The sequence below is a fragment of the Mycteria americana genome, chromosome 1 (genome assembly GCF_035582795.1).
Source record: "Mycteria americana isolate JAX WOST 10 ecotype Jacksonville Zoo and Gardens chromosome 1, USCA_MyAme_1.0, whole genome shotgun sequence".
Taxonomy (NCBI): domain Eukaryota; kingdom Metazoa; phylum Chordata; class Aves; order Ciconiiformes; family Ciconiidae; genus Mycteria; species Mycteria americana.
The window spans coordinates 127350502-127373833 of NC_134365.1; the positions used below are offsets into that span (position 1 = coordinate 127350502).

General features: G+C 49.7%; 1 protein-coding gene across 11 annotated transcripts in view; it reads left to right on the top strand.

The window, feature by feature from the left end:
• Positions 1–23332, top strand: part of BCOR (BCL6 corepressor) — an 82853-nt gene that overhangs the window by 53854 nt on the left and 5667 nt on the right. For 6 of the 11 annotated variants that reach the window (XM_075520326.1, XM_075520317.1, XM_075520369.1 and 3 more), the window contains 5 exons: positions 4478–4759; positions 5143–5511; positions 11055–11383; positions 11715–11984; positions 17672–17838. In XM_075520326.1, the coding sequence (XP_075376441.1) occupies positions 4478–4759; positions 5143–5511; positions 11055–11383; positions 11715–11984; positions 17672–17838 (1417 nt within the window). The remainder of the gene's footprint in view (positions 1–4477; positions 4760–5142; positions 5512–11054; positions 11384–11714; positions 11985–17671; positions 17839–23332) is intronic. The other 5 variants (XM_075520358.1, XM_075520380.1, XM_075520389.1 and 2 more) reach the window with 3 other exon arrangements.

The window sequence follows — 23332 nt, forward strand, 5'->3', positions numbered from 1 at the left end:
TTAGAGCTGATCTTCAGCATCGGAGTGAGGTGCTGGTGTCCCTTTGCATGGTAATCCCCTGCTTTTCTTTCGTCGCTGGGCTGTGCGTATACCTGAACAAATGAAAGATGGAGACAGTAAACGTGTCCTTTGCCCTGGTCAGTTGTTACCTTCCTGCCACGGGACATAGCACAAAAAAAAAAAGGGGAAAAAACAAAAGTGTGTGCAGGGAGAGTGGCGGTTGCTTGTTTGTGCAGTGCGGTAGGCTTGGGCAGAAGGAAACAAACGTGGAAAGCTCCCAAGCGGAGATCCTTGGAGGGAAAAATGACATCAGCTAGGTTCCCTCTGCCCCATGGGACACTCAGAATTGGATGCTGAAGGTGACTGGCGGAATTTCTTACTGTTGTTGTGATCTCCATGCTGAATACTGAGTTTTAGCATTTGGATAGCGATTACCGTCCTCCAATGAATAAAGGGTGCCTTGCGTAAGTGAGCGCAATGAGAGGTTGCTCCAGGGAAGAGGAAAGGCTGTTTTTAGCTGCCATGTTATTTGAACAAAAGAATTGCAGCTTAAACACTAAGATGTGTTTCCTTCTTTGCATTGCATGGGAGGGCCTGGTCTCAAGCAGCTGACAGCAACAGGAAGATGGAAAAATGAAGGAAAGGTTTTTTTTGGGGGGTAGTATGTTTGTGCGTGTGTGCATGTAACTTTCTCGTGAGATTGTAACCCATGCACTAAGGAGCTACTGCTTCAGGCAGAAACCATATGTGAAGAAGCATCTTCTTAATTCTTCCTTGTTTCTAGTTTGGTAGGACAGTGAGAAATGGTTTGAGTTGTTGGTGCTGGTTCTCACAGCTGGTGTGAGACTGGCAAATGCTGGAGGCTTGAGGAAGGAACACACTTAAGAGTTTAATCTCCGTACTCATAGAGGTGTGTTGCTGTTTATCCTGTGTTTCTGGCTACCTCGTCACTGTTTGAATAATGATGATGTGAAAACTCCTAAGTATTTTGTTGTTGTTTTCTTCCTTGGGTGGAGAAAAGGATGTTGTAGATACATGGTGGGGGGGCAACAAAAGCAAATAAATTCTCCTTGTCCTTGTTGAGCATGCACGATATGCTTATGTTGCTGTGCCTCATGTTGACATTTATATCTTAATTTGGGGAGACATTGTGTCTGATCCGGGTTGCTTGCAAAACAGTTTAAGGACAGGGTGGAATCCGGTGGTAAAATATTAATAGAGCCTGTGCTCCGTGAGGCGGTTGCCGCTGTGCCCAGGGGAAAAACCTCTGGGCATGCGACGTGTCCATGCAAGCTGCGTAGAGAGCCTGACAGCCCGTGGGTTATGCCGTGTCCCGAACAGCGACTGACCTTTGTTCTTTCGCGGTGAAAATCCGGCTGTAGAAGAGGCGGGGAGCGTCAGCGGCAGAGCAGATAGGCAAGGACACGTCCCGCGCGGCTCCCCGGCTTTGCCGTCGCTGTCCTCCCGTGTCGATGCAGGATGATTACACAACCCGGATTAATGTGCGGAGATGTCGCTCCTCTAATGGTCTTAACTGCATCTAGCGGGACAGATTTCAGAGACGTGTGTGCAGCAGGCGGTCCTCGGGAGGGATTTTTGGCTCGGCGGCTGAGGAGAGGTAGCTCTGGTCGCCTGAGGGGTTCCCCTCAGATGTGACTGGAGAGCGGAGGCAAAGGTGTCGCAGAGCCGCTGGCAGCGAGAGCTTTTTGGATAAACTTCAATAGGTGCGTGCTGCTCTCCACGGCACGCGGAGCCCCAGAGGAACGCCAACGTTGACGAGCTGTTAGCGAGGTTACAGCGAATGTCTCTCCCCTCTTTTTTATTTTTTAGCACGGACGGTCTGAGTGAGCAGCGCTCGGCGTCCCTGTGCCAAGTCCTCTTGCAGATAGAGAAGGAATTAATCTACAGCGGGTCGCTTTCGGTGGTGGTAGGCTGGAATTAGCTTGCTGTTTCCTGCAAACCCCGAAGGTTAAGACCATCAACACCCACCCCCGCCCCCCCCACACCCCCCGCTACTTCCTCTGACCCTGCGAAAGCTTCTCTGGGAATTGGTCAGGATGTGCCTGCCTTTTCTTAGACCAGACAGTGTTAGGAGCAGGAAAGCTGTCCCGATCTAGCGACTCTCGGCGTGAACCGTGGCGTGTAGCTGCTGGTACTGCTGGAGACGCGAAGGCTGTAAACAGCGGGACCGTGGCGGAGAGTGCCCTTACCTGATCTGTTTGGGGAAACTGAGCATATAAATATAATGTTTCCTTATGAAAGGGGAGAAAAATAGCAGACTGCATTAAAAATGAAAATGTAAAATGAATGTAAAAATGTAAAAAAAAAAAAAAAGTAAAATGAAATCTGATAGAAGCATTTCTAAAGCGATACCTAAAACGTGGCTGGTCCAGCTTCTATGCTGTGTGAAACAGGACTGCTGGTGCTGTTGGTGTGGTTATAGGGTACAGCTGTTGGGCAGCATCTTCCTGCCAGATGTGCAAGCACGGGGTGTTGCCACATTCATTCTGGTTTGTGGGGACACTGGCGATTTAGAGGCACAGTCATAGTAAGCTGAGATACCTGCTTCTGGAACATGTCAGCATTGCTGGCTGGAAGAAGTGTGGCAAACTGCATTTTAAAGTCTTGAAGGGAGCAGGTGTTGGCCAGACGGCCTTGTGGAGAGGAGGAGCATCGCCAAATAGCAGAATGGCCTGAGCGTCCCGCTCGCCTGGAAAAAGTCAACTTTTGTTTTGATTTTTCTTGGCCAAATATCTTCTGCTGTTTTATAAAGCAGCCCTGCAGGCAGCTTCCCAAGCAGCATAAAAATGATGCTGGGGTGTCTTTTGATGCCCGCAAATATCTCCAGAACCTTAGGTGCTACTTGGAGCCATTTCCAAGTTGTGGTGAAGAAAAATCTCATCAGAGAAGGTTCCCCCCCCCCCCCCCCCCTCAGCCTTCCATTGCTGACAACAGGTATTTCAAGGACGGTCATGAAACCAGAAGGTGTGGACAGAGCTGTAGGAAGGTGCTTTCAAGATAAGGTGGAATAGAGTTGGGCTGCATCCGGGGGCTGCCAGTGCCTGGACGCTGGTGTGGTGGGTCTTGGAGGGGACAGGAGGGGAGAGGGGGCTGCAGGGGAGCAACGTCTGCCCTGCCGAGGAGGAAGAGCAGAAGCTGAAGGCCAGGCTGTACGGGGGAGGAGGCTGAGTAAGGATGGGGAGGATCAGGGGGAGGGAAGGGAAACAGAGCTGTCAGGAATCTGGGTAGGAAACCAGCAGATGTGTTTGCAGGAAGGGAGGTGGGAGAAGGAGGAAGGGCAAGGAGGAGGAAGAGGAAAAGGACAGTGAGCCGTGGGGAAGTAGGATGGAGCATACAGACAGTTTGCCAAACAGCAGCAGGCATGCAGAAAGAGTACTGGTCAGCCAAGGGGGCTCAAACGCGTGGGAAAACCAACTTGTTTGTGAGAATTGTAAACAGGAAGCTGGTTAACTGTGTTGCAGTCTGTACCGCGTGTCTGCCTAACTGTGCCTCAGCTGGTTTGGTTAAACCCAAGAAAAAATTACCTATTCAAGATGATGATGAAGTGTCATTTTAAGTCAAGCATCCATCTAAAATTGCTTAAGCTGTCTCTAAGTTTCGGGGAACAGTATTGGAGAAGGGAAGCTGAAGTTAGGGCTAGCGTGGCAACGTGTGTGTTTCTGTGGCTAATTTGTCAGACTAGTTTCTGGTAAGCTTCTCAAAGCTCATCCGCTCACTGCTGCTGGAAATACTCCCTGAAAAAAGCGAGGTCTTTTTTAAAAGGAGGTGACAAAGATCATGTGATGTACAGTGACTGGCCGGTTACTTGAAGTGAGGAAGCCTTTTTATAACCTTGGATTCAAGTAGTGCTTTTTGCAAAATATCACAGCTATTCTTAGTGGTATTCCCGTGTACGTGTGTGCGTGCTCCGTATCCCATTTGTATCTCCAGAAGAAAGGACAAACACTTTTTAAGTCAGACTCTGCAATTTGATGCGAGAAGTTAGGGAAGGATTAGGAATTAATGAAAGACTAATACTTCATTATCATCAGAAGGTATTTTTGAAAACCGAGTCATTGCAAAGTGGAGCTTGGATTATTACTTACCATGGTTTTGGGGGGTGAGGTTGCTTTCTGAAAAGGGTCTGTGCTTTTGATATCTAAAGATGTTTCTTTATTTAAAAAAGCATATTGTGATGTTTCTATGGGTACAAGTATTGTGAATATTGTACTTCTTAAATTGATGCAAAAACAACACAAAGTATCGTGCTTTTGGGGGTTTTGTACCTAACTGTTGAGACAACTGCTGCCTTAGGCTGACCAGAGCAGACATGTTTCGAAGTACAATTTTGTGTTTATTTGCATGCCTCCTGAATCATGATGGAGATGACATTGAAGAGATCAGAGAGCATAGCTTTCTCACAATGAATTGTTTTGTATTTATTAGGTCTTGTGGTGTTTGTTTTTTTTATTTTTAGGTAACTTTACTAGTACAGAAAACAACCAAGGTCACTTTCTTGAAACTCCAGAGGAAAAAGATCTCTCAAATGAGAAATGTTATTTAGAGAGACACTCTATATATGAAAAAGCGGAAGATCAGCCAACAGAAGATATTGGCCAACATCCATGTCCACGTCTGGACAGGAAGCGTAAACACTCTGGTGAGAGAGTGCAAAATGATGGCAGCCAAAATGAAAACTTTGTGGATGAACTGCAGGATGAACTTATATCAAAAGCAAAAAAGAAGAAGAACTCCAAAGGTAAGACAGCATTTTGCTTTGGTCTCTCTCAAGGAATGTCTTGTGAAAGGAACGTCCCTTTGGCTTAATGTGTTTCCATTTTTGAACTTGATAGTTACTAATGTGAGCACTGTCATTTCACTTAAAATTATATATATGTATATATATGTATGTATATATATGTGTATATATATATATGTATATATAAAGAACTTGGTATATAAGGGTAAAGCACTAGTCATTGGACACTGTAGCCACAGCAGTGCAAGTTACTGTAGTGCATGTAACCCTTAATGAGCGAACCTTTAAAATGCATAGTGTGGTGGTAAAGCTGAGACTATATGCCCCGAAAGTGAAATGTAGCTTTTGTTTTAAGTTGAGGGGGCTTTTTGATTAATTTTTAGTTATTTTTCCATTAGATGACTGGCCTGAGAGGGAAATGACAAACAATTCCTCTAACCACTTAGAAGAGCCCAATTGTAATGAGGTGACCAACCTGAAGGTGTGCATTGAATTAACAGGGCTCCATCCCAAAAAGCAGCGTCACCTGCAGCATCTTAGGGAACTATGGGAGCAGCAGGTGTCACCAGAGAGATCCCCGTCCGGCAAGTTGGGCCGGCAAAGCAGGAAAGATTTAGCTGAGGCTGTTCAGCCAGAGGCCACTGCAAAGGTCAAAGACTTCACAGAAGAAAGGCACACCAAGAAAAGGTCAGAGGCCAAAAGCAATAGAAGTTGGTCTGAAGAGTCCCTCAAAACAAGTGACAATGAACAAGGTATGCAGAGACTACTAGGGAAACCAGCCGGCTTTAGCATTTACAGTGACGCATGCTGCCACCGATGTTAAGGAATTGTCGAGAGCTTTTTTTCTTTTTTTTTCTTTTTCTTTTGTTTTTTTTTTAATTTTATATATATATATATTTCTGTAGATGTCCATTTGTATAAGGACTGACACCTCCTCTTTAAGAATTGCACTGTAGCTGCTATTTGGCAGACAAGAAAATGTGTTTGTGTATGTGTGTTTAACTATGTGTTTGTGCGTGTGTGTGTGTGTGTTTTGGCTTTAAACACTCTTTCATAGATAATGTGAAGATGAAGTTTATGTCTCTAGAGGAGAGCTGGGGGGGCATACAACACGGGCATGCTTCTGGGCGAGGGAGGGAGCAAACAGGCTGCTAGTTGGTGTAAGAGCATTTAACCACATGTAGGATCTGGGGGGCTGTGACCCTCCGAAACAGCATCAGCACAGCTAGCAGCTCTTGATCTTGGGAACCCAACGCCTCCAGCACCCTCAGCACTGCTGGGTTTCCCCACCTTTCCCACGGCATATGCTCAAGAGCAAAGCTCATCCTCCTCCCGAAGAGGATGCCTTGCTGGTTTGTCCTGGGCATGTCCTGTAAACCCCTGTGGCCCCACTCCCCGGCCCCTTGGCAGAGATCTTCCCAGCGGCTCTCTCCTAAGGGGTCGCTTCCTCAAAGCACCTCAGCTTTCCTTGACTTGTTTCTGGCTGCTTCTTTCCCCCTCACTCCACTTCCTCCTTTTCCCCATCCTCTCCTCCTTTTCTGCCCATTCCCTATCCTGGGGAAGAGCCTGTGGAGGCAATTTGCCAAATTTTCCTTTGGACGGACAGGTCACTCTCCTGTCCCCGCTGTCCTCAGCCCCCGGGCACATAGCCTGCTCTGCTGCTTTTCCCCTTCCCTGTGACGTTTGCTGCCGTAGCTTGGTTGGAGGACTGGTGGGGAACAGCAGCACGCAGCCCACATGGCCGATCCCCCTCTCACGTCCCTTGCACCTCGTCGTGAATCCCCGTCTCCTCTGGGCACCACAGGGAGCCCTTGTCTCCTCTTTTGGCTTTTCAGGTAAAAGGTTGCAAATACTTTCCTTTTCTTCCTTCCTGTCCTCCTCTTACCCCTCCAAGTCCTCTGCCTGCTTTTGAGGAAAGGTTGTTTCTAGGAGGGGGAGCTCCAAGTTGGACGTTTGGGCTCCTTCCTCCTTCACAGACCTGGGAGCTTCATCAGACTGGTAGACATTCACCCTCTGGCTAGCCTAACCTGTAGTTTAGCTGAGATCCCCTCAAAAGAGAAGCACAAGGATAGTGGATCCTCTTGTCCCATGCCATGGAAAGGACCAAGTCCAGGTCATCCTGCACCAGTAAGAGTTTTCCTCGGTAGCATCTCTGAAACGGTCACAGGCAAAAGTATCAGCTTCCCTTCTGTCCTAAAGCTCCTCACCCATCTTTCCCCTCGGTAGGATTATCTGAGGGCAGAAAACCCCAAACTTTGATGCTTATTGATGGGGAAGATTCTCCAAAAGGATTCGTGGAGCAGGAGATCAAAACTTAGTTTAAAAGGAGCTTTGACTCTTACTCCCTTGCTTTATGTGCTGCCTTGGCGAGCGTGGTATCGGCTCAAACATCCCTGCCCATCACCTGCTCCTCTTTGTACTTTCAGAAAGAGATACCTTGTGGAGATTAAACGAGGGTCACTAACAAGAAGCCGCATTGTGTAAGGATGCTCTAGCTTTCCCCTGCAACGCCTCCCGTGGCAGCAACAGGCTTCTCTAATGCACGACCTCAGGATAGAAAAAGAGGTGGCTCCCGATTTATGCACCGTTCCCAAAGGCATTCAGATTCACTTGCCCCATGGCTATGAAAAACCTCTTGGTTTTGGAAGACGCTGTAAAACCATAAACCTGACTAAATTATGCCTCGCCATTCATTGTGCAGAGGCACTGGAGATAGTTCAGATCCCTTTGCTGACGCTCCTTCAGCCCCGTTGAAGTGTAAACCTTTGAATCTCCTTTTCTTAGCTCACTAGGTTGAGGACATTTTTCCCTGTTGTGTGACAGAGCATCCTCTGTGTGACAGTTGCATGGGGATGGAGACTTCCAGCTTGTCTTTCTTGCCCGGGACTAGTCCTCAAACTTTTCTTAAACAAGCAGATATTGTGAATATGAGAATATACTCTGTTGCTTGCAGCTTTTTTTTTGCTCTGGGGCTGGGAACAGCTGTTCCCGGTGCCCAAACACTGCCTGCGAACGTGGCAGTCTCTGCTGCGGGGAAGCTGGTTGTACCCCAAGAAGTGGGATGTAATAGGGCATCGAGGTCTGCCCCTGCGCCCGTGAAGCCCTAATCTAACAGCAGCATGATTTGCTGCCTGTGCCTGCAAATCTCCGGGAAGACGGAGGGTGCTGACTTCTGGGTTTGTTGCTCCAGTTGTGTTCAACCTGGGATTTTAGTGTGGGAGGAGTCATGCATTGCATTGCGAGCTGCCACCAGGCTGTTGCCCCTCTGTCCCCTGGTCAGTGCCTGCTGGCTGGGTGACCAAGCGGTGGCCACTGGAAATGTTCCCCTGGTGACTCTCTTCCGGCTGTAGCCTCTTTGCAGCCTCACTTGCGGGTCAGAATCATGAGAGCCAGGATGTGGCTTGCCTGAAATAATTTCAGGGCCCTGCCTTATCCTGCTCGTGAGGTGACGTTGCCCGTGCTGGCTCTCCGGGGCGCAGCAGGTCCGTGGGCGTGGGGATGCCTGCAACCTAAGGGCATCATGCTGCTTGCCCGGACCTGTGGCCACGGCCTGAGCTACCGTCTCTGCTGGGGTCCAGCTGAGCAATAACTTGACGGCGGTGCAGTAGCCAGCTCTTCCGACAGTCCCCCAGGGAGCCGCAGCCGCTCACCCGGCGTGAGGAGAAAACCCGGGCAGTGCAGAAACAAAAGCCCCGAGGAGAGGAGCCGGGAGGATCTTGCCCACCGGGAAGGCCGCTGCCTGCCCCTCGGAGCCGCCTCGGGTTGCAGGCAGCGTGGCGGCTGCGGGGTTGGCAGGCAGGAGGAGGCAGCTGCCGGGGTGGGAGCTGAACAAGCGAGCGTTCAGGTGACGCGGCAGCAGCTGCTTTTCCGCGTGGACCTCTCTGCAGCCCGCTCCTGCGGGAAGGGAGGCAGGTCCTGCTCTGAGTCAGACTTGCCACAACCCACATCAGTCGGAGGCCTGGGTTTTTTTGGGTTTTTGGTTTACGGTTTGGTTTTTTTTTTCATGGATATTTGGGGATATTCCTGCTCACTCTTGTTTTTCTTCTCCCTTCACATATGTAGTCGTCAGAAAGACAGGGTGGGATCCCAGGATTAATCGCTTGCCTTTTTTCTGCCCTTGTGTCTTACATTTCCCAGGCTGACGCTTGGCTTTTTCTGGATCGTGCTGGCCTCTTGCAACGTTATTGATCCCGAAGCTCCTGGGCGTAGCGTTGCTACTCTCCATCTCTTAGCTGCGGCGCACGTTTAGCCTGGTGCCTGCTGTCACCGCTGTGGAGGGTCAAAGCGGAGCACAGAGTTTACGTGGAGCTTGCAGGCTGGAGTACCCACTTTTCGTGGTGATTAAACTTCTGCTTTTAATGCCTCGGCATCCCTGCATGGGAAAGCCTGCAGTCCTTTGCGATAGGCTTCTCTTTCTGTGTTTTTTTTTCCTCCATCCTTTTGGTATTTCTGTCCTTCTCCAGACCTGTGAGTTTTTTTTCTTTCTATTCTAGTTTTTCTACGTGCAGCAGTTTCTTCCTTCCCTTTGCACTTACCAGACCTCATCGCTGCTGCTTTCCATCTTTGCAATTTTTTTAGTAAGTGATTAAGTAGATAATGATGATACTTCTGTACTGGAATTGGGCTTTTCACGTGCTACTCCAATTAGGTTAGTTGGGAACAGGAGAATTAAACACTCCTTACTTCGTGCTGTCTGCAGAGTGGGAACGACAGCCTTGCATCCGTAGGCTCAGCCTACGACTAGGCGCCTGCCTTCAGGATTGCAAAGCCTAAAAAGCTCTCTGGATTTTTGCTGAACAATCTGCACATCGTGTGTCCCGTAAATTCCCTGGCATCTGCTTGGCAAGCCGCGGTATGCATCTTTTTCTAGAAAGTGGCTCGAAAGAACTGAGGGATTTCTGTTTTCCTCTTTAATCTAGAAAGCCTTCTGCAAGTTGCTTTCACAGATCTATTTAAAGGAAGACAAAAGTGTGAAGCTGCCCACCAAGAGGATTCTAGATTTTATTTTCTTTTTTGCCGGCTGGCTCTGGATCGAGTCTCTTTAAATAAAGGTCTCTCTTCGCTGAGCAGCTGCCTTATTTGCTGCTGCCATCTCTTCTGTTCTGAAAGTAGCATCACTTCAGAGACTTCTCGGAGCAAAGGAGCCTCTTTCAAGTGCTCAGGGTTTTTTCCGCACCTTCCCTCAGCGGTGTGGTATTGTGTGGCTGAAGTGTCCCTTCCTTTCCAGCAACCTTTAATTTTTCTGCAGAGGAGTTGGTTCTGAGGTCACCTCAATTCTCTTCCCAAGGGAAATTCAGACTATAAAAAGTCAACTTTCCTGTCCTTGTTTTGTTGTAAACCTGCTTGCACTCTGAAGGGAAAAAAAAAAAAAAAAAAGTAACCATGCTTTTTGCATGTGGCCTAGATTGTGGGATCCATCTTGTTAGAGCTAACCCGGAGAAAACCCGGCCTTGCCGGCATCCTGCCACGGGCGGCAGGGCACTGGCCTTAGGTCCCCCATGTCCCAGGGCTTTCTGGTCTCACAGAAAGACTCACTTCTGGACCGAGTCCTCGGGAGAACACGGCCGATTGCTTTTCCCGCAAAATCCCTGCGCTTTGTGATAGAGAGTTGCACAGGGCTTCTGTAGGGACGGCCAAGGCTACTACCAAGAGCAGCCTTTCTCCTCTTGGTTTGTTTTACAAGTACACATGCTGCCAAAGGAGATGTTCCCTGTGGTATTGCCGTCTTCGGGCTAAGCTCACCGTTCCCCCCGTGCTGTCCCATGAAGACCTCGTCCATGCTCCCGCCTCTCTTGCTTCCCCCTCCTCCCCGTCTCTCTGCCCTGCCACCACACCTAGCCAAAGGCGGACAAGCCCGGCCGGGCCCAGGCTGCCGGAGGAGTTGGTTCCCCCTCAGATAAAGCAGTTCCAGGTAAGGAGGCGAGTTTTTTCCCCCAGCGAGGCGGTGCAGCGGCGGCTTTCTGCTCCGCCTGTGGCGGCTGGGCTGCGGCAGCGCCGAGCTGGCACGGCACGGCACGGCATGGCTCGGCACAGCGCCGTACGGCCTTCGCCGTGCCCCGGCACCCGGCGCGGGGCGTTTCCTTTAGCGATTTTTATCAGAGCGTTATAACTGTTAGCGTAACGTTAACTGGCAAGATGCTATTTGCGATGTGAATGTGGAACGCTTCAAATATTAATGATTTGAAAATGTAATTGGTAGATCTCTTAAGCAGTCGAGGAGCTTGTGTTAAGTGCTAGCAATGTGTTTTCCTTTTAACGCACCATGCAACGTGTAATGCCTTTCCTTCCCATTTAGGCTTGCCCGTATTCCCAGTGTCTCCGCACATGAAGAGCCTTTCATCCACCAATGCAAACAGCAAAAGGCAGGCTCAGCCAAGCTGTACTCCAGCCTCGAGGTTGGCTGCCAAACAGCAGAAAATTAAAGAAAGCCGGAAGACAGATGGGCTGTACACAGACGAAGAGGAGGATTTCCAACATGCATCTCTGCTGCAGAAATACAGCGAGTGTGAGAAGCCATCAGGGAAACGTCAGTGTAAAACAAAACACTTGGCACTGCAGGAGAGGAGAAGGAGGTCATCTCTGACAGGGGATGACACCACAGATATCGAAAATGCTGAAGATAAGGTATCTTTATTTAGACTTAATTGTCCACCAGCCTCTCAGAAGGCAGAGCCAGCCTGCTTAAAACTAATGCGCTGTCATGCATGCAGGGTAGCGGGGATTGCATTCAAATTTGTCTGTGGATGCTTTGCACATCTTGTATTTGCTTTTCTTAGCCCGAGTTAAAGGCACTATTGCAGGGGGTGAGGAATCTTGCATTTAAAAGCTGTAGCAGGTCTTTCTTAAAATACTAAATATGAGTAGAAAAGTGTAATTCTTTGCTGGCAAAATACAATCCCATCGCTGTATTGTAAAAACGAGGATTAAAAACCCCCCACAATAATGGTTTTGACAGGTCACGATAACGAGGAAAGTCAGGAAGCGACCAGAGCCTACTTCAGACTGCGACTCCTCGCCACCCAAGTCGTACGAGCAGAAGCTGTACGATCGCCTGCAGCAGACTCCCTCGTTGCTACCTGCCTCGCAGCCCTCGCAGCTGCCGATCGCAAGCCCCCCTCAGGAGACCACCCCGAGCCGGCCCATGCCGCCCGAAGCGCGGAGGCTTATTGTCAATAAGAACGCGGGGGAAACGCTGCTGCAGCGGGCAGCGCGCCTGGGATACGAGGTAAGGTACCTCACCGACCTGCGGGACGATGGTTTTTCGTTTCAAAAGTTAAAACCCTCTTTCTAGTTTTATAGATGGAAATTTTGCGAAGCGGCAGCTTTGAGTTTGGTCGTTGGAATTTGCAGGCCTCCTCTTTCCTGCTGCGTTCCCTTCCCCGGTGTGCTGGGTCTGGGGGCAGGTCGCTGTGGGAATGGGTCCCCACTGCTGTTGGGGCAGCTGGCGGGGGACATAGGGTAAGCAGCATCCTGCGTGAACGAGCAAAGGGTAAAGTTTTATTGGTAACCCTTGCATCTGTTTAAATATAAGCCATCTGCAAACAGAATGAATGTCTTTTTTTTTAAAGTAGTCTTTATGGTGATCTTTCATGAGCTGCACAATTTTTGCCTTTGTTATTTGTGAAGAGCGTGTAGTGTAGGAGAAGGGTTTCATTTTTTGTTCTTTTCTCCAAGGAGTATCTGGTGTGTGACACAGGATGTAGCGCTTGGAGTGTCCTCTTGCATGATCAGATGCATCGCAGGAGCACTCTGCATGCTTTGTGCTCAGAGTCTGGAGCTGCTTGGCGTAGCTGGAACAATGTTGTCTAATGAAACAGCCCCTCTGTTGCTACAAAAATCAGAAACCGATGAATCCCCTAGCTCCGCTGTTTTGAAGCACGCTTTTATTGGGGAGGTATGGGCATATAGGTATGAGCGTCATTGTTGCTCAACTTCAGACCTTGCAAAGAGGTGTTTCATTGCAGAGAGCGATTGCTGCCTCTGGCGTGGCTGCAGGGTTCGCCTTGGTGGTGAGAGGACTGCTTGGACCTCAGAGCTGGGCTTGACCCCCACGCTGGAAGGTGGCATCAGCCCGGGGCCAGGCGGGGCCTGCCCAGCCTCAGGGGTTTGTAGAAACCTCTAAATGCCCTTTGTATAGCTGGAGAGCTTCGTGTGGAGAGAGGTCTTCTCCAGCTCTGGAAGGCAGGGTTTGTTGGAAAGGTTTTATTTACCCTAGACAAAGGCTTCTCTTAGCCCAGGGCACTTCAGCTCTAGCTAGGAGGAGGAGAAGTGGTTGTTACAACGTTGCTATGGTAATCTCCATAATTTAAATAATTTAATTTCCTACAGACCTAAAATTTCCTATGGACCCAAACCCAAAATGTGTTGTAGCATGTGCTCCAAGCTATCGGAGTGTACTTTCTTCCTGCGCAGTGTCTGTCGGGGCGAGTGCCGCTTGCATGTAGCAGGTTGCCGTGGGATGTTTGTGCACTTTTCTTTCCACGCCTGGCGTGCTCTGCTGAGCACAGCTCGATGGGAGCAGCTCCGAAACTTAGCGATGGGCTGAGGTCTTGCTCAAGCTGCGGCTGAGGGCTCTCTGTTTGCTTTGCTAATAGTGCGGGCTCTGCAGCATTGGCTTTTAGTGGGCTGGTTGCAGAAAGCTGGGGATGCCCGGGCTCACCAAGGTGGGGGTCCTGGGGCCCTGGGGTAACCTTGTGTGCTCACCATGCCTTCTCGTTGTCAGCTGATTGAGGATTTTGATTTTCTGACTGAATTCACCCAAGAGTTCAAGCGAACATCACGTTTTTAATAGGCTTAAATATTCCCATCGTTTGACTTGATCGTTCGGCCAGCATTGACAGTGCAGCAGTGGGTCCTGTTGTTGTTGGAGTGTGGGGCAGGAGAGTTGAGTGGGGCAGGGGAGAGCCCAGTCTGTGCGTCCAAGCTGCCGCCGCAATCCGGCATCATCTGTGTCTTTCAAGGCTCGGAGCGGTGGGTGGCTGCGCCATCCTCTCGGGGCTTCGTTCAGCCTGTGGTGAGCTGTGATAGTTAGGTCAGCCATGGAAGCTCTGTAGCTGTGGTGTTTTTCTTGCTAGTGACCAGACTACCACAGTTAGTAGAAAGCTGAATTTCCTCTGTCTCCAGAAAAATTAGAATGGTCAAGAAGTTACAAATTCCTCTACTAAAAAAAAAAAAATCTCAATGGGTCAAGGTAATTTGCTGGTCTGTGACCTGTGGCAGCTGCACACATCTGTTTTCCGCCGTTCCCGTTAGCGGGGCAGCAACCTTTGGTGGCTGCAGTGCAATGGCGGGAGGCTGATGCTGAAGTGGGAACACTGGAAGCTCACAGGCACGTGGGAGCTTCTCATGGCTGCTGCGGTGGCAGCAGGCAGCCCCGTGGCCCTTTGCCAGCCCGATAGCAGGGGAGGCGAATGAGTCACGGGGCCATGGCTTGCAAAGGGACACCAAGTGCTGGTGCAGGACTTGGAGCTGGCAGTAGCTGGCACCGCAGGGCACCGCTGAGTGCTGACGGTGGCAGGGACGTTATATGGGGCAGAGCAGCACCAACAGCTCTGCCCTGAGACTGGGTGAGCTCGTGCCTGCCCTTGGCAGCCTGCCTGCCTTTGCAGCAGGGATGCCCGGTGGCCGTGCAGAGATCCCACCCCAGACCCAGAGGCAGCGCTGGCACCTTTGGCATGCAGAGATGCTGGCGAGCTGTATATATCGCTTCTGGACCCATGGGGAACCCAAATGCTGCTAGCTCAGGTGCCTCTGCCCCGCTCTTAGTTGCACAGTATGGATGTGCCCCAGATAGTTGCGGGAAGGAGGACACAAGTGGTTACGGTTTTGTGTGTAAAAGCTGACGTGAGAGTGAAATGTTGAAGGACAAATGCGGCTTGTGTCTGGTCAGCTAAATTGCAGGGCCGCAGCCAACAAGGCTACTTAAAGCCAGTGCGGCAAATGGTCTTCGGCTCCGGAAATCCGTATGGTCTGAGCAAAACCCTGCTGAAGCTGGTGGGAAGCTTTGCCTTTTCTTCGCTAGGCTTCTGCACCAGGCCTTGCTTCGTCAGGATGTTCGCAACCCATCCCAGGGTTGCTCTCGAATCCATTCCATTTTCCCCATTTGAAACAAATTACTTGAGATAATAGTAGTCTTAAAACTGCAATTTACTTTTTGTGAAGAGGGAATTACAGGGAGCGTAAAGTCTTTTTGGGAAAAAAATTACAAAAGGCTTGCGTAATGAATTTGATGGGAAAGGAAACACTGGCTGTCTTTGTGCCGCTTGTTGCTTTTTGGTGTGTGTCTGGACTTGGAAAGTTCTCTGGTGAATTTGGGATTAAGTCCTGCCTGAAAAGGCAGTGAAATTAGAGGAATGTGTGGTGTGTGACAGGGGTGGGGGAAAGATGGTGTTTCTTTTTGGGGGGTTTAAACACTCATGAAGACAGGGCTTATCCAGGCAGGGGGAGAGGATTTGCCCTGGGGATGCCTCACACGAGGGTCTGGCCCTGGGTCCCCGGTGGCACCGCTGCAGGAGCTCCTGAGCATCATCCTGCCCTTGCACGGCTCCCCTGGGGCTCCTGCACCCTGCCAGGGGACAAGCATCACTTCTGGGGTTTGGCACGGTGCTGCGGGGAAGCGTTACGGCTCAGGTTATAATGCCTTGTCCAAGGGCCATGTTTCGAGGTTGGGTGGAATGGAATAATAGTGCTTCTTGGTGGCAGCATGCTTGCCCAGGGCACGGGGGATGCGCAGGGCGATGCTGACCCCTTCCCTTGGAAAAGGGGCAGGAGCTGCTGTAGAGCACGGGTGGGAGAGACTAAAGCGAAGGGCACCTCTTTGTAGATGAGGATGGAGCATGCATATTTGCATGCACCTTTTAACATTGCTGTTTGCAACTGCAAGGCAGCAGAAGTGGCAGCGGCGCATATCTTGGCTGGTGACATGCTAGCTTGACTCTTTGGATTAACTGCGAGTGATTTTCAGATTGCTGGTTTAAATAGAGCACCCGAACAGACATTAAATTGCCCCATGGCACTTTCACAGCCTTTCTCTAACGTTCGCGAGAGATGCTTATGAAACCAAAAGTGTGTTTGTGGCACCACGTGTTCCTGTATTCGGCAGTGATGGCTAATTTTTTTGTAAATTGAATAAATCATCTTAAAAAAAGTTAATGAGGCATTTAATTAATTAACAATGTAGAGTTTTATGGTCTTTATGGTTACATTTTGTGGTTAATGACATTCTTCTTATAGCCTCTTAACACAGAATTGCCCGACAAAATTAGCCTTTTCGTCCAGTAGTAGGTATTCCGCCCTAGGACGAGCCTTTCCTTTTTACAAAAATAGATGAAAGGTGTTCTTTTATTTTGAGTTGCAGAATCTATTTTAAATGGTAACTGCATGCTAAAAGTGGAGCTGAATACGGCAGCCGCTTCTGCTACCTATATCCATCTGCTAATTTGCCTGGCAGGGTGGTCTGGTTTTGCAGGAAAATTCGTATCTCCGGGGTATAATTTTCCACAGCCCTTTCTTACGGGCTTGAGCGAGTGCAGGGTGAAGACCATCCATTCTGGACCGATTTTTGGCCTCTGGGCTGATTGGCAGGAGCATGAAGAGCCCCTGTTCGGCGAGAGGCAGGACTGTGGGGATCCCGGGTTAAACCGGTGGGTGCGTCGGGTGTGGGTGGTGGTGGACCGCTCCGACCTGGCGGCAGGTGAGGGGGATGCTCTGGTGCCTGGGACTGGCAGCTCACGAGCTCCCCGCTTTAGCCTGGTTAGTGAGGGCCTGCTAAAAGAGCAGCTTCATGCTGTATCCTGGATACCAGCTCTCGGGTCAGGTATACCCAGAGCACAGATTATTGCGGGCTTTCCGGTAGATTTTGAAATGGGAAGAATAAATGCGTCGCACCCAGCGGTTGTTTTATTCCCTTGCTTTGGCAAAGCAAACACTCGCCCCCTCCACGCCGTATCCCGCTTTGCGAGGGTGTCACTCGGCCTTCGAGAGGAGCAAATGCAAAATTAATGGCGTGCCACTAATTTGGGAATGCGGGGGCTATTTTATACATGCAGCATCACTTAGAAATGTGGTGTTGGTTTTTTTTTTCTTTTGCATCTGAGACAAATTGAGGAAGACTTGCACCATCCTAAATTTTTGGTTGAGTGATGAGCAGTCATTGTTTCAAGGCCGCACGACAGCGTAGAGCTGAGTCTGGCCTAGGCTCTCGACCATGGTATATTTGACTGCAAGATGAATTGTGTTAAATTCACATGGCTTCCCACGGCGCCGGGCTCGTTATTGGAACCTGGCGCCTGGCTTTAGTTGTGCATGCAGAAAACCAGGGTGGGTGAAAATGGGATTTCCCTGATCTTGATAGAGTTGGGCTTTTTTTTTTTGTTGTTTGCCGATAGCAAACCGCCCTTTGTGTGTCTTAAATGTGTTTTGTTTCGGGTCATGCGCTTTTTCTTTTTAAAATCAAACTGACGTCGGCTGTGCTGCTGTTGTGCTTGCAGAATTTTCTGCTAAAAAATGCAGATGTCAGAGTAAAAACCTTCCTGCTAGCTTTACGCGTGGAAGTTTTGAGAAGTGGAAAGCTGTGAGTTTTGTCTCTGAAATTGGCATGTTCCCCCTCTGTGACGATTCCTGACGCTGGGGGCTGCGGGAACGTCCCTGCAGGGTGCGGAGCTCTCGGTGCTGCTTCGCACGAGCTGGTCTGCTCGTGGGAAGTCGTGGTCTCCGCTATGTCTCCTGAAGAAGCAGGACTTTCAACGGCTTCCCCTTTTCTTTTCCTTTTAACTGACCCATCTCAAAGAGGGTAACTTTAGGCATATCGTAGGGGTTTTGTGTTTTGCTGCCCCACCCCCTTCAAGAAGAGAAATCTGTGCGTCTCCGCAGCAAGAAATAACTCGATGTTTCTGTTTTTCCTCTCATTTCCAGGAAGTGGTTCTGTATTGTTTGGAAAACAAGGTGTGTGATGTGAATCATCGTGACAACGCGGGTTACTGTGCTCTGCACGAGGCCTGTGCCAGAGGCTGGCTGAGCATCGTGCGGCATCTCCTCGAGTACGGGGCTGACGTCAACTGCAGCGCTCAGGATGGAACCAGGTTAGCAGCACCCCGGCCCAGCATCGGGGGGTCACCACCACCGGGCAGTAGTTTCTTTGGTCACGATGGTGGGAGAAAGCACCCCTTCTCTCTCTACTTCTTTGTCCTCCCCTTGTCCCCCTTCCCATCCTGCACGAAACCCCCAAAGTGGGTGACGCGCGGTGGCCTCCTTATTGCTGGTCCTTGGGCAGGAGCGGGCAGGACTCGGTGACCCCCTCCGCTCCCCGGCTGATAAAGCGGTGGGGGCACGCTTTTGTTGTGACTCGAGCTCAGCGTCATTTTTTTCTCTGGGAACTTTAATACATTTGTTTTGGTTTTTAAAGGAGTTTGTGAAATTCCCAGCTGCAGGGCAGGAAGGAGCGATACTTGAGCTGCGGCCCTGCTCATGTGCGCTCCAGGTCCTTTGAGTTGTGCCAACAGAGTGGGCTTTGCCTTGTTAGCAAGGTTACTTTTAAGAGCACTTCAGGCTTCTGCGGCAATTGGGTGTGCGAGTCCTATATATGCTATGTAAAAATGTTGTTTTGCTAAACTGTTAAACTCTTATCTGCTCATTTGGTATTTTGCCTTTTTTTTTTTTTTAATCCCGAATTAGGCTTTTCTAGTTTCCTTCACAGAATAGTAGGGGTGCTTAGTTCCTGTGCTCGCAGAATAGTGAGCTTTTTTTTTTTTTTAATTGCTTTGTGGTTATAGAAATGCTGCTCTGCATCTTTTTTAAGCTTTTGTGCATCCTAAAGTACCTCTGCGACCACCTCTGCGGGGCTGACCTTGGGGTAACTTTTCCTCAGCATATGCAGGACATTATCCAGTCTATGCATTTTGGGGACAGGTCGCTTTGTATTCCGTGAAGCTCCTGGAGTTTATTGTCTTAAATGGTTTATCACATTCACTATCACCATCCAAATAGCCAAGGAGGTAAAATTAGCATAACTAAGAGTCTGCCTCTTCTGTTTTTAAGCTCTTTATTTATTAACTTGGGAAGGGAGAGTCAGGAAAACAAAAGTCCCAAGCGGCTGGTTAGGATGGTCCATTAGAAGTTCATGATGGTCAGTCGTTACCGGCCCATCGTGGCCGAAAAGAAACATTTCTGAAGAAAGACTGAAACCCTGGCTGGATAGTCAGATTCCTTCTCCATCTCCCACTTCTTTGTAAGAAGTCTCAGATCTCTAGGCTGATAAACAGCCCCGCATTTTCTGCTGTCTCCAGCTTTAATACGTGACCTGTGCCACAGCGGCGAGTTGCCATAAAAAGAATCCTAAATTATTTTTGTCTCCTGTGCCGGAATAACCTATGTAGAAAATTAACCCCAGGAAGTTTCCGACCAGTCTTAATCACCCGCCAGTTCAGAGTCCACCTTGGATTTCGATTCACAGATGGAGCTGATTTGCAAGAAAGAAACTTGGCTTGTGTACCCTGAAAAGTTGTTTTGGGGATAATGCATTTTAGAATGGAATGTAATGATGATTTGATCATAGGCGGTAATGCCAGAACTCAGCTTGCGGTCCCCTTTCTTTTCTGATGGCAGACTTACCTTTTGTTTGAAAAGCTGCCCAGCAGAGAGCGTGAATCCAAAAGGCATCTAATATACAGATGAAAGATGGTCTAGCTGCCCCGAGTCGGGTAGGACAGAGAGCAGAAGCTTCTGTGAGGAACTTCTGATCGGTGTTATCCCCTGCCTTTTGGTAGGGCCAGACTTCTCTGTCTCTGTAGAGTAAATCATGACATTCATAAGACAAATCCCATTTCTCTCTTGAAGCCTCAAGAAGTTTTTCTCTTCTAACTTTTAGAAGGAAAGAAGTGTCAGTTTTCCTCAACTGTGTTGCTTTTTAAATTCAAATTCTTGAACATGTTCACCCCTTGGAAAGGTATTAGAATATTAAAACCAAAAAACCCCAAACAAACACACCATCAAAGACTTCTCCCCCTCCCTTACTTTTTTAACTACACTGAATGTGCCGTATTGCCCCCTCCGCCACCACCTCACAAGCCCACTAGCCAAAGATATCTGTGGTCGTGCTGGAAGCTCTCAAGTCTCCAGACAGTAACAGTGGATGTGTTTAGTTCTGTTCAGCCAGTTAACGTGAATCCGCAGAGAGGAGTGACGTAACTGCATGAGCTGTGATGTAACTGCACGCGCTGCGGTGGTTAGTGTGGCAGCCTGGGGTGTCACTCGGATCCCAGCTGCCTGAAGCTTCGGTCTGCCTGCCGCCTCTGTGGTCAGCGTTTTGGAGGACACTCTCTGAAGTTGTGACAAGTGAGGGTATGGCTTCGGTCTGAACAGAGTGTCCATGTGAACGTGAAGGACGTAGGAAGGCTCTGCAAAGTCTGCATCTCTCTTTTCAGTCCCGTCTGAAGCGCTGCAGGTGCTCCGATCAGGGCTGTGGTTTTGCATGCGCGTGTTTAAGTTTTGAAAGTGAAGCAAAGACCGGAGCCTCTTGCTTTGGTGTTGCCTTATAAGTACCTACGCAGCCAGTCTGTCGTGGGTTCAGTAGAGAAGGTTGGCTCTCAGCCCCTGATAGTATCAGAAACCCTGGTGAAGCCAAACCCAAACGAAGCGCCAGCCTGTAGCGGCAGGGCGAGGGGGCGGCGGCGTTTGGGGGTGTAGGCACGGTGCACTCCTTCCCGTCACCCTCAGCTCACGCTGGGGCTCTGCCCCTGCCCCGGCTGCTGCCCGCAGCCCGCCGTGTCCGTCCCTCTGCCTGCCCCGCTCACGGTGCGTCTGGCCGGGCTAAGTACAGCGCCTGTGTTTTTTCCCTTAAACTCCATGCTGGTGATGGCTCTCGGAAGGCAGCGCCGGCAGACCCTGAATACAGAAGCACTCTGCTGCTGAATTAGTAGCTAATCAAAGATTATTGTAGAAGGGGGCGAGATCTTTAAGACCTGTCTCAGAGGTGCCACAGGCACTAAGGGCTCTTAATCGTCTTACCTATAAATAATAATAGACCGTGCTTAAGAGGTGAGCGCTTTTGTTCCCTGTCAGGAGCCCAGTAAGTGCAGTAGCTCAACGAGGGGCGTAGGACGACCGGTGCCTGACATTAGCAAGGATGGTTGCTGGTGTATTTGGCCTTATCTCCTTGTTCTTCTCCTCTTACCTCCACAGCATACCCTAGCTGAACTGGCGCGGCTTTAAAAACAAAGCCACGTGCCAAAAATCCAGGCATCTCCTGCTTCTTAGTGAGGCCTCTCCGTTGCTTCAGAGTCCGCTCGCTAGATCCACTCTCTGCAGCCAGTTCTGCTTTATCCTTCTCGCTGGTGGCTGATGAGCTCAGCCTTTTTTATTTTTTCCCTGGGAGGCCCATGCCAAGATGGCTCTCTTCCTGCGTCCTTTCAGCTGGTCTTGGCAGAGCGATACCCTCCAGCAGCTAATTGCATTAAAGAAGAGGCAGCCAGCGTAGCTGCCCTCCTGCAACTTGTGCCTTGCCTCTTCCGTGGGGCAGCATTGCGTAATAGAGTAGATGGAAATAAAAATAAAACGCCAAGATATGGTATTGCTCGGCGAGTTACGAGACCTCTTATTGCAGCAAGGAAAATTCTGATGGTGCCTGAAAGGCTGAGAGCAAACCCTGACTGGTCTAAATAGTTTATAATTTTGGTGGTGGAATGATAAACCCCCAGTGAAATGTTTTCCTAACTCTAGTAGCGGTAAAAATAGTAGGAAGAATTCGACGGTACACAAGAGAGGGTTGAGATGTGTGTCTCCTGTAGGATATTGCAGCTCTCGAATGTCCCCAGATCCTTCTGGGGCCTTTTAAAGGGTTTGTTTTAGAAACGAGCTGTACTACCGTTAACTGTACCATTAGGGATAGAGAGTGTTTATTTCCACGATGCTCAGGGCGGAAAAGATTATATGGGCATAGCCGCCCAGGAGAGGACTCCCAGGGATCTTTTTTTCACATCTGAAAAAGTTGCCGATTCCAGTAGTCACTTTTTTGCATCCTACAAAGAAGATGGTTAAACTCTGCCAAGACTGAAAAATACTCTCTCCTCTGCCGGCCCTGGTGGGAGAAGCAAACATGAGTAGCTGTGCCTTTGCACGGTCCTGCTCGTGAGCTTGCCAAGAAGCTGTGCTAGCCAGTAAAAGAGTCTGTCAGCATGCTGTTACTGCCTTTTTTCCCCTGCCTTATCTATGGGGAATCTCCTTTTTTTTTCCCCCTCCCTGCCGGTGTTTTCTTTCCTTCCTTCGCTTCCTTCTATTTATTGTTGTTCTTCCTTCCGTGTGGCTTTACTGTGCCTTTCCTTCCCCTTGCTTCTATTAAGTCCCCTCTTGTGCCTGGGGCGGCCTGCCTGTGCTCCGGCAGGCGACAAAGACGGGTCTGCCTGCCCCGCTGCCTGCCCCGCTGCCTGCCCCGCTGCCTGCCCCGCTGCCTCTGCCCCTGTCTGCACTGCTGTGCCGGGCTGGGTGACCTGTAGAAAGGGAGACGGGGTCCCATCTCAGGGTTACAGGCTATGCACGGCAGTTTTTCCTTCCTGGGGAATGCCCAGGCGCCCTTTAATAAACTCGTCTGGGTGTCGTTAAATCGATTGAAACACTGGGCAGTGATTTAGATGCTGTTTTTAATAAGTTAAGGGATCATCTTGAATTCATTACTGCTTCAAAAGCCACTTAGGTAAGTCAGTTAAAAAAAAAAAAAAAAACCAACAACAAACAAGAAAACCCACAAACCAATAAACCCACAACACTCTCCGTCCGTCCGTCCCCCCCCCCAAACTTGAAAATCCTAATTCTAAAATAAAATGGAAAACAGTTCAAAATTAAAGACTTCAGTAAAGTGAGGGAGTGGGGGAGAAAAAGCATCCCCAGCCTTTGGCGGCAGCCGTAACTCTCATCTATTCCTGGTGCCTGGTGCCAGACTTTCAGCCAGGGATGCTTCATGCCCAGTGGGGACAGGAGGGCTTGCAGCAAGGCTGGCCTTTCCCGCTATAGATGCTCGGAGTGTCGTGACCCGACAGCTCAGGCCTCAGATGCTTGCTGATAGCCAGAAACACCCGAAACTTCCTCAGCCTCCATGTCAGCACCCCTATTATTTGTTACCTCTTGTGTTGTATCGCCTGGGATGTTTAGCACTGGCCAGGTCCTGGATGCGCGGGGGGCTGCATAGGCATGCAGTGCTGCGGCAGTCCCTCAGCGGAAGCACTGAGTCAGTAGGTGGAGGTGGGAGGGTGAGGCTTGCGGGGGATGCCGGGAATGCTGGCTTCTCCAGCGCCGTCTGTCTCAAGGGCATCGGATAGTTTCAGTGTTACGTTAGTTTCCTGAGAAATTGAGGAAGGGATATTCTGACCCTTTGCAAGTGATCCTCACGGACCTCTCTGGTCTTTAAATTTGAAAGTGGCTTTCCAAAGAGCGGCACGTCGGGCTTTGAAGGCGTGCGCGTGTTGTGCTCTCTGGTGCCGGGGCTCTGAGGGGTGGCACGAGCTGGACTGAGGACTGTGCTCAGCAGCTCGAGGGTCACCTGCTTGTTTGCTGTGGTGGTGGCCTGGGGTGTGCAGGAGGCAGGCA